The sequence below is a fragment of the Sinohyriopsis cumingii genome, chromosome 13 (assembly GCF_028554795.1).
Source record: "Sinohyriopsis cumingii isolate HCF-2022 chromosome 13, ASM2855479v2, whole genome shotgun sequence".
NCBI classification, from domain to species: domain Eukaryota; kingdom Metazoa; phylum Mollusca; class Bivalvia; order Unionida; family Unionidae; genus Sinohyriopsis; species Sinohyriopsis cumingii.
This window is the reverse complement of record NC_142973.1, coordinates 4,793,614-4,805,054: the sequence shown is the minus strand read 5'-3', so window position 1 is coordinate 4,805,054 and position 11,441 is coordinate 4,793,614. Positions and strand designations below refer to the sequence as shown.

Below are 11,441 nucleotides of genomic sequence, written 5' to 3'. Positions count from 1 at the left end.
TTTTATTTATCATTTAATTTCTCAGAATTAATGTAGGAATATATTGGGAATGAATTTCACCATGTTACTGTTATTCATATCAAAAACAAAAATGGCAATTAAGAAGAATGTATTCTTACTATGAAAGTCAAAGGCCAAAACAGATAAAAACGGAGTAAATGGCTACTACTGTGTGTCAGTCTAAGCCGGGGGAGGGGGTTGCATGACGGCAATGACACCACAGTAAAATTATGAACTCCATTGTTCTAGTGTTGGCATACTTAACCACACATACTCTTGGCCCAACCGCAGAATGGGCGGATAAGTCAGTGTTTTAATATTAATTGGCACGCACCTAGTTTAGTAGTAAGGGAGTAAGCTTTTCCTGAAAAAAAACTAACAGTATGTAATCATGCATTACGAAAAGGTCTTTGGCACAATATAAATAAAAGATATGGCCACCGGCGAGCTTGCAGTAGCAGATATCCCGCCCTGCTTTCCAAGAAGACAGGTTCTGAATGACCAGTGGCGTGTACCTTTTAACGAATCGGCATGTTACAAATTAATCAGTCCGTACCTACAATACCAGAAAACATGAAATTTTATCCACTCTAATTGTCATTCAGATGACTTCATTCATTTTTCTTTGTTCGAAGGAAGCCTCTGTATTATGTCGGCTGAGTAATCTGAAGAAAATTTATACATTTTTTTTCATCTGAAATTTCTTCGCACTCCCTCCAACCCATTCTGACTATCTTGGTTATTTCTACGACCGAGAAGTTCCGAATGGAAATTAGTTTGATGGAATGCTTTGGAGTGGCAGATATCGGCATGCTTTCTAGGTAGCGAATATCTAAAGGACACACGGTTCTAATTATACGGAAGAACTGTGAACCAGTCTAGAAATGGGTGAACAAATAAAAGAGTATTTACGGGTTTGGTGGTCCATAATTGGTTAATAATGAAAATTAAAATTTTAGTAAAAATATCTTTTGAGAGCTTATCCTATATGTAATTTTAAAAAAATATAGACAAAATTCTATTGATGCAGTTTTAGTATTTTTACAGGCTTGACTCGGGAGTACTCAATAATGAAAGTAGCACCTGATTCATTTGGTGCAGAATCAATAATATGTGTTTCATGCACATGTAGATAAACAAAATGCCGCGGCTCATATGGTGTTCTCCACACATAAGCTTGCACCAAGGTTAGTTGTGCATGGAGAATTATTGGTCTCATCATCAGCACCCAGAAATTTTAAGTTATTGCATTCTGAATATGATAGTGTTTCCATGTTTACTATTGGAGTTGAATTAGTACCGTGAGTCATATACGTGTCTAAAGCCTGAATTGCGAGCGGTGCAGACGTAAACTTTTGCTATTAAATCTTCCTGGAAAACGGCAATAAGCCGGAAAATGAATGAAGGTTTTATGGAGTTATATAGAGACCACTCGGATCATCGTTCGGCCATCTCTGTAAAGCTGATGATAATAATAATAATAATAATAATAACAATAATAACAATGAAGATTTTTTAATGAGGGTAACAAAACAAAACTAATCTACCTTTGAGGCCGTCTGAGATACAAGTACATATAGATAGATAGATAGATAGATAGATAGATAGATAGATAGATAGATAGATAGATAGATACAGAGTGCAATCAAACACTGTCCATCGCACACATATATGTTACATATGTGTATATATGTATATATACACATATTTATACATACAGTTATGTACGGTTAGAGCGTCCGCCTCTGATGCGGGAGGTCGTGGGTTCGATCCCCGGCCGAGTCATACCAAAGACTTACAAAAAAAGTACTAACAGATGCCTCGCTTGGCGCTAAGCATTAAGAGGTTAGTGTTAGGACTGGTTGGCCTGGTGTCAGGATAATGTGACTGGGTGGGACATCATGCTACATGTCTGCAGCATGATGTCCCAGTGCTAGACATCACTATACACTGTCACATTGCAGACATCGTAGCGATATGACCGAAAAATTGTTAAAGCTACGTTAAAAATCCAAAACACACACACACACATACACACAGAGTTATGTACATAGAAATTACAGGTTCCGACCAGTTGACTACGCATGTAAATTATAAAGACCCTAAAAGATGAAGTTACTATCATCGTTGACCAGTCAAAGTTTCGTTCGTTCATAAGACAAATAAACATATATTTATATACAAACAAGTTTTTGGGGTAGGTGGATAGACCTTGCGGTATTAATTTTTTTAAATAGATTTTATACATTTAATACATCTATGGTGAAATCATGACACGCTAGAAGCTTTTTGGATTTCGTTTGGGATATTAAAGCCCCAGAGTAATGGAAACAAAGGCTTGGGGTACATTATATTAGTCACTCTAGTCACATTTTGGTAAATTTTAGTCATTTTCTGGTGCACGATTGGTTTGTTTCACGCACCACTCCACACATTTTAGCATGATACATGTTTTATGTCGTAGTGACTTTGATTACATTTGGTGTTCAGATAGGTTTCACGTGCAATTTGGGATGATGGGTAAATACCGCTTTGCATGGATACATCTTGGTGAATGTCGCATGCTTCTGTTTAAGTAGTTTAGTGTGATCTACATTTCACGTTTCCATGACTTTCAATAAGCATTGTAAACGGGACAGGTCGTGGAACATTTGTTGTTGTTGTTCTTGTCGTAGGGCTTAACGCCATTTTTCAGCACACGATAGGCTATACATGGCGGCCAGTATTAATGGTGGAGGAAGAACCTCGTGGAACATTTGTTTTGTTAACATGTTTCAGACATAAGTGCTGAAGGAGGCTTGGCTTTTGTTATACATATTGCGTGTCGCAAAACCATTGTTTGGAACACACACACACACACACACACACACACGGAAAAATTAATGATAATACATGGCATTGAAAAAATATATTAGGTATAGCAAACAAGACGGTAATTACATAAAACGTGATCACTTTTTGAAACCACGAGTCTAAATATGCACAAAAAAGACGCGACTAGAAATAAAAGGAATACAGAAAATCAAGTGTGCGAAATGATTACTATAAATATTTGGAGTGTATGAAATAAATAACACGAACGATACAAATTATTGTTAAAAAAATGCTAAAACTAACATGATTTTTTAAAAACACCTAATTAACAAAGCAGTAGCGGTAAACTGGAATGTTATTCAGTGGAAGTTTCCAGGGGGAGGATCAGTGGTTGTTTCGAGGGGGAGGGTATGACGGTGGAAGTGGGCGTGTCATGGTGGCAGAGTCATTGCCATATGGGGAATCAAGCAAAACTGGTTTGTTCAAAAACATGAGTGGGTGTGACCTAGCTTTGATGACTGGTACGCCCTTCTCTTTGGCATGATCTCTTATGGCTGCATCTTCTGCAGAATTACTTAAACTAGGACAGCTTAGATGATCGTCTGATCTGCCGAAGATGTTCTCAGACGATGATGACAAAGAAATGGCACTGATTAAGTTAGCCGAGCCAAAGCAAAGTTTGTGTACTGGACCATATCCGACATTTAGAATGCTGGCGGACATTTCGCTTTCCTCCTTTGCACAACTTAATGTACTGGGCTTGGTCATGTCACCGGATGATGTCACATCCCGTACAATCTCCGCGGAGCATGCTTGGCTGAGTTCCCCTTCTTTTTGGCCCTCGTGCTTGTTAGCTTCGTGGAAATGTTTTATAGACCCCGGTATAGCCGTTGGTGAAGTCTTTGGAGTTAATCTCTCAAGCCTGAGTTGATCAGCCTATATGAAAATTTAAATTTTTTTAAATTATAAACGGTCAAAAACGGTTAATAATACTGATTACTTACGGCTCAGCATACTTGTGCTGGATATTACAATACCGCATTTATGGGAATGAAGTTCCCTGGTTGGTTGAAAATAAACAATAGAAAAAGAATTAATGACATTTTTTAAGAAGAACCTGCTTTATGGGTAAATTGTGTGATACGCTTAAACATGTTTATTTTGTCGCTGTTGCCACAAAAATGCTCTATTTAAACGGGAATATCTCACCGGGTCGGGTTTCGACAGTGGACTGCTGAAGTGATTTTTATTGCATAATAACGAGACGCGTTGCATTTCCTTTTCATCGTTTAACAAGTTTCCGCTTGGATATTTCGGGCGTGGACTGTAAACGTATTTTGCAGGTCTATTCCAAAAGTACAGTAATTTGGGTAACTATTAACATTATGGTCAATGAGAACTGAATTAGGAGTATCTGCGCATATGCAGCCTGTTGATGGCTCAAGTGTGTATCTGCTCATACGCAGCCTGTTGATGGCTCAAGCGTGTATCTGCTCATAAGCAGCCTGGTGATGGCTCAAGCGTGTATCTGGTCATACGCAGCCTGTAGATGGCTCAAGTGTTGTTAAAGCTGTATAAGAATTTTCGTATAGCTTGATGACATATGACATCTGGTAGATGTCTATATATGACTGTGTATGGGTTAGTAGATGTATGTATATGACTGTGTGCATGGGTTGGTAGATGTATGTATATGCCTGCGTGCATGGGTTGGTAGATGTCTATATATGACTGTGCATGGGTTAGTAGATGTATGTATATGACTGTGTGCATGGGTTGGTAGATGTATGTATATGACTGCGTGCATGGGTTGGTAGATGTCTGGATATGAATGTGTGCATAGGCTGGTAGATGTATGTAAATGACTATGTGACTGCATTAGCACGGCACAGAAGAAAATGCCCAAAAATTACTCTAAAAGGTACAATTTGTTTTAAGATTATTGTTCTCACTGTCTGAATGACTGACTGATGATGATGATGCCGATGATGATGACACCACTATAACTACTATTAATAATGGTAAATTTTATCTATGAAAACTCTTGTTCACATCATCATCTTCATCATCATCATTATACTCAAACAAACACATACAAACGCACACTGTAACGACAACCATATACATACACCTAACCTACAAACCTAGAAAACCTACAAAACACACTATCGTACAAAAGGTAGGAAGTGTTTATAAACACACTACTAAACCCTTACATACAAACGCACACTTCTTGATTACGGAAAGTTTTTTCTTTAGATGGGGAAAATCATGCTCAAATACTAACAAACACGAACAGAAAACAACCACTTATGGCAAAATGATTAATATATATCTTTTTTAGAGATGCATTGGCTTTGTTTTTCTAGTGCATCTAGTGACGGCAACTCTCTGGTCGAGTGCCACACACACATCGGCTGTTCCATCATCTCCACCCCTTGGATTGATGGAGATGGAGATTCATGAATGAGTTGAATTGCTTCAGAGTCCCAACCCTCCGTTTGAGGGACTCTGATGGTTGTGCCCCTAATCGGTCGAGGATCTGCGTATGGATGCTGCTGTTGCATCAGACCCAAGGTCCGTCCAGTTCTCTGTCTGGGGGATCCTTACTCTTTTCACTGGCTGAGTGGGTGCCCCTCTCACCATGGGCTTCACAGAGCAGAAAATCTTGGGTAGCTTTTCTCCCTTCCATCTATTTTTACACTCTTCCCCTTCTTCAGCCATTGTCGAGAGCACATTTTCTTTTGTAACCTTTAAATGGATAGTTGTCATTTATTTGGTGCTATTCAGGATCTGGATCCGGAGATTTTTTAGCAGGCGGCGAACATATTCTAGGTGCAGTAGAACATCACCAAACATTCCAGTCTTGTCTTTCTCCATGCTTCTTCTCTGGTCAACGACGGGTAGCCAGACTGGTTCGTTCGTTTATGAAATTACTTCGTTTTCGCCCATTCGGGAATGTACGAAAAATTAATGCGAACAGAGTTGGCTTATTACTTTATCGACGGGTGGAAAGCAAGCAAGTGCTGCCACCCAACAAATTACTTAGTCTTCAGGGGTGAATGGGGGTCACACACCTGGCGACACTCTGGTACCGTGCCTTTTAGCAAACACTTTTTAAAAAAAAATGATTTATCGGAAGAGTGTGAATCAAGCCACACGCTCGTCCTTAAGGATGCCTGGTCGTGGACAAGGAGGGACTGGAACGTCGAGGGATGCGATGTCACAGGTTGACTTTCAGCGCTAGCCAGGAATCGGTAGGTCAAACGGTGTCGTCTTGCACTTGTTTTGGAATATAATATCTGTGCTTTGCTAGTTGAGAGAGCATTGTCTTAGTATTGGTTCTTGCCCCTATTCTTTGTTGAACGCGTACCTTTAAGTTGTTAGTTAGTGGATAGGTTCAATCGTCATCAGCAGCAGAGGGGGCGAACAGACCAAAAGCTTTTTGCACAATAAGCCCTCCCCACGGAAACTATTCGATAGAAGCGTTATTTCGTCGAAATAACACTTTTATTCAGAAAACGAGACAAAAAAAAATGTCCCCGATCCCTCGAAGAGTTTCCAGGGACAACCCGTGTTGAGTTTGCACTGCCCAACTTGGGTTACTTCAATAAATCTGAAACAGTTTCCGTGGCGGGGTCGTTATTGAAAAATCCATGGGTCGTGTCCAGCCCCCCCTCTGCTGCTCTACGAAATGAGTTTCCAAGGAAAAACATTTTTATGTTGCAAATAGTGTATCAAGTCCAATACGGTATCGTGTCCGCGGGTCGTGTAAATTTATTGTTACAAATCCGTGAGGTTTTCTTTGAGCATGACTGAAGAAATTTTTAAATTTATTTAAATCCATATCGCCACCACACCAGGTTTGATGAATATTTCTCAGCGTATGAACATCAACTCCATTGAATATCGCAAGAAGATTACAGTTATCCCTGATTACTTTTGGTATTTGTGTGTAACGTTGAGTAACATAAATGACATCAGTGTTTTTATGACGACCCCGGGAGAATATCCTTGCAGGATTTTTTTGTTTATCCAGCATCACATCATCATACACTACTAGGTTATTTTTTTCCCCGTCGAGGTCCTCAACGCTGGGAGCTTCTTCGATATCAGTGATAAATTCAACTACTTCCTCACCGTCTTCACTCAGCGCTTTTGCACTCTCATTAAAATCTTTTATAACATTATAGCATCGCTGATCGTCTACAGATGGTGCTACCAAATACAGCTTATCCCACTTCATCCACTTCATAATCAGGTTCAGCAACAACTGCGTTTTACCCGATCCTGACGGTCCAATGATAATCATTCTGATAGAATTTGGCAACACCGAATTATGCTTGATTGGCTCCCTTCGCCGCGTCGCAGAAAAGTCTGTAATTTCCATTTGTATACAAAGAATAATAATTATGGATCTATATTGTGTGAAGTGTCGGGCACGAACCCCTACGAATGATCTAACAACGGTTACAACAAAAAATAACAGACTAGCAACTTCAGGTACGTGTACGCGATGTGGCACAAAAAAATTTAAATTTCAAAAAAAAAACGAGGTGGTGACATTGCAGCCGCCCTCGGACGACTTCCAGGTACCCCTTGGGGAAAGTATCCCGGAGAAAAACATCTCCCAGGATACAATTACTGCGGTCCGGGAACACGACTAGATATCAGGCTTGACAGCAACGATCAGCCCAAACCCGGCGAGTATCCGATAAACGCTATCGACGCAGCGTGTCACATACATGATATTGCTTATCGAAGTAAAGATCTACAAGACAGGCATATCGCGGATGTGAAATTAATTCATGCACTAAGCGCCATAAAAAATAAATCATTTAGGGAGTCACTCGCTAATTGGTTAGTAAGATCAGCGATGAAATCTAAATTAGCATTAGGCGCTGGATAATTAATAACGATGCAGACAAGTCCAAGGACTTCCAACGCTAGTGTTTCCATGCAAGCGATTTATTATTCCCCAATCGGATACTGGAGAGGTAACTCAGCAATTAATAAACTCGCCAACGCGGCATCAGTAACACGCGAGGTTGCCAAAAATTGGCTATCAAAACAAGCAATATGGCAAATCTACTTACCACCACCTCGACAAATCAACTTTGCACATTTTGATGTTAGTACCCCCAATGAAGTTCATCAGGCTGACATACTATTCCTGCCTCATGATACTGTCCGTAGAAAAACATACAAATACGCGCTAACAGTAGTTGATGTTGCCAGTAGATACAAAGAAGCAGAACCGTTAGCGACTAAAACAGCCACTGAAGTTGCCTCTGCGTTTAAACGAATTTATCAACGAGGACCTCTAAACTGGCCACGATTATTACAAGTTGATCCTGGCAAGGAATTTCAGGGCGCGGTGTCATCACTGACAAAGCAGCATAACGTTACCATACGACGAGGACATACTGAAATTCATCGGGATCAGGCAATTGTTGAGCGATTTAATAGAACACTCGCTGAGAGATTATTCGGATACCAGTACGCGAGGGAATTCATTTACGATACGAGATCTCGTGAATGGGTTGCAAGACTGCCAAACGTGATAGCCGCACTGAATAATGAAATTACCAGAACAACAAACATGAGACCTGTAAATGCAATCACAAAAAAATATATACCCCGCGTCAGTGAACGTGTTTCAACGCAGCCAACGACGCTAGCGTCCCCGTTGCTGGGTAATGTCACCGTTAGGTATTTATACGAACCCGGCGAACTCGAAGGAGGAAAAAAAAGGGCAACTGATCCTATATGGAGTGTTACCACACACAAGATATCCAGCATAACCAGATCAACTGGGAGAAACGCAATCTACAGATTAGATTCAACTGCTCCTCAGCGTGGGTTCACACGCGAGCAACTTCAGGTGATTCCCACGGATACACAATTACCACCTCGATCACTTAAATAACTGCAGCAGCACCTCTGCGTCGATTACACTCAAGACAGGTCAACATCACATTTTCACGCGTATGACCGCGATTACTATCTATTCTATCTACGGTAAATTGCCTTGGATTATTTTTCGAATACTGCCACAGCAATAAACAATTACAACTCGCGCAGTGATTATTCTGCTGTTGTTGTAATTGTATAATAAATGTTTCGTCGAGATCAAACTCGTTGCCATTTTTTTTGTCGCTCTGTTTGTAACCGGCTAATTTCTTTCTTATTGTATCATCAGCGATTGATCTGTTGATGCTGTCGTTGACAACATCATCTAATACAATTCTTCGTAACTGACCTATCCTTCTTACTCTTGACACGGCTAAATAAACTAAATTTGACCACTCGATGCGATCATCAACAATCCAAACTGTTGTATCTGAAATAGTTAGTCCCTGCGAACTGTGGATGGTCATAGCGTATCCTAGCGTCCACGGGGATTTGCTCATTTTTAGTGCCTGTTCAACAACATCAATATCAACTGTGACAATATCATTTAATACTAAATTCTGTTTCTCCGGACCCGACGCAGTCAGGCGCCCTGGTATATCAACGTCGGTATTCTGCAATCGCGTATCAGCTGGTCTATAACACAATGGCACTACCAGCATTGGAAATTTCTTCTGATGTAACTGAAATAACCGCTGCTGAAGTGTGTCCCTGACTATCTTTCTACTTGCCACAATTAAATCACCTGGTTTCCACGTTTCCCAAAAGTCGCTCAGCGAAGTCTCTGGAATTATTTCACGCATTATCTCACACTGGACTTTATTGGTTTGTAGCCTGATCAACGCCTTAAACTCTTTCAGCGTTTCATCGAGTGCTCTAACATCGTTAGTTATTTCCTCATAATAATCTACAAAAGTTTTCAGCCACGTGTGTGGAGATTCACCTGTAAATGGCGGTGGTTGACCATGATCGCCGCACATCACCACTGCGGTATTTTTCTTTAGCAACCAATCCAGAAACTGTTTTAATGTATCCAACGGCACAGTGTCTATCTCATCCCAGATTATTATTCCAGGGATATACTTCGTTCCCATTCGCGTAGGAGTCCACGTGCCGCCGCTGTATTTGAAAAAACTGTGATACGTACACGCGTTAACATCCCGTTGTCGCATCTCCCTGGCAAGTCTATGTGTGGGTGTTAGCACAATCATGTCAGAGTTTCTAAATAATTCTATCGCGCGAGTTGTCTTACCGGAACCACCAGCCCCGTTGAGATAAACTGTTCTATGTCTCACAACAGGATCGTGCACCGGCGGCAGCGAAGTTGTCGTAGAAATTGAAAATTTCCCAGATATTTCTGCGCCGCGATATTCATCCTCGATTTCAACATCAGCTGATTCACAATATCCATGCAACATTTCATTTTTTATTCTCCATGAACCCCACGATGGATCATTCGGTATAACCTTATTCAACGCCGCTAAGTGTTTTTTATCGATATAGAATGAATCCGTTGCAACTCTCACTGCGTCAACGGGAAACCTATTAATCATCGACAATAGGTTTATTGATACATAAGCTAGCATCGAAGATCTCAAATGTGTGTACTGAGATGATTCTCCGTCGATATAACTAAAAACAGTTCCTAATTTTTCCCCGTTTGACAAAAACACATCTTCGCGGGTACAAAACGTATTATTCGTGGCGGCATCAGCGACAATAAGATCCAATTCGGCCTCGTCCATGATTAATCGACTATGATGTAGTTTATGATCATACGCTCCACCTTGAGTAAATTTTCCTATTATTCTTCGTCCTAGATCTTTTGCGGTGCTTTCATCAGTTCGGGGAGCTCTTTCGATGATAGTGTCGATAAACGATTCTGGATATTCTCGGAAATTTTCAATTTCTACGGTGACTTGCGGAGTTGGCAACCAAACTTCAGTTTGACGATCATAGCATATAATCGCGGTACTGACCGTCAGCGACAGCAGTATTCGACTGTCAAGCATGTATCGCAATAACACTATTGGTGCCCATCGCTTCTCAACGAAATGTTTACCAAACCAAGCATAACACACAGGATGTAAACCCGTAGCGAGTTTAAACGACGACACACAAGCAACCCCGGTCAGGTCAAAATCAGGCAATGGTCCGTTTATGGCAACTCTTGTCATCGAGCTTGTAATATGACCAAACCGTTTAAAATACTCACTACATTCCCCCCGCCCAAGAAAACTTCCTGGATAACACGCCGTCATATCCACGGATATCATATCGCGGTGATCATACTGGGTATTCCACAAACCACCGTGCCCGTATTCGATACAGCTCTGTTGAATATCCTCGAGAAAACTTTTCGGGGTTGGTCTCCATGAATTTCGTTCTCGGGCTATATGCGTGACAACACCCGGGACAGTAAAACACTGCGTCAGTAACGTATCAGTGTTCGTCGCATGATATTTTTCTGCGAGTTTTTTCATTTCGTGATGTAATGCCGCCGTTCTGTATACCTCCCCGTTGGGTTTCACAAACTGATCAAACTCTCCCTCGAGGTCACTTCGGAATAACCACACCGACACTGGATCGGTTTTACTTATCTGATAAATAAAATCAAACATGGAAACTCTTCGAGTTTCAATGCTGGCATTTCCGCTCGTGGAACCACTAGCATTTTCCAATTCCGGATAATACTTTACAACACGATCTCGAGG

At 40.8% G+C, this 11,441-nt stretch overlaps 1 protein-coding gene across 2 annotated transcripts in view; it reads right to left on the bottom strand.

Annotated features, from left to right (window-relative positions):
- Positions 1-1,535: 1,535 nt before the first annotated feature.
- LOC149784874 (neutrophil cytosol factor 2-like) overlaps positions 1,536-11,441 on the bottom strand; it is a 98,354-nt gene continuing 88,448 nt past the window's right edge. For both annotated transcript variants that reach the window (XM_089978449.1, XM_089978450.1), the window contains one exon: positions 1,536-3,750. In XM_089978449.1, coding sequence (XP_089834575.1) covers positions 3,199-3,750 — 552 coding nt within the window. In that variant the 3' untranslated portion in view covers positions 1,536-3,198. The remainder of the gene's footprint in view (positions 3,751-11,441) is intronic.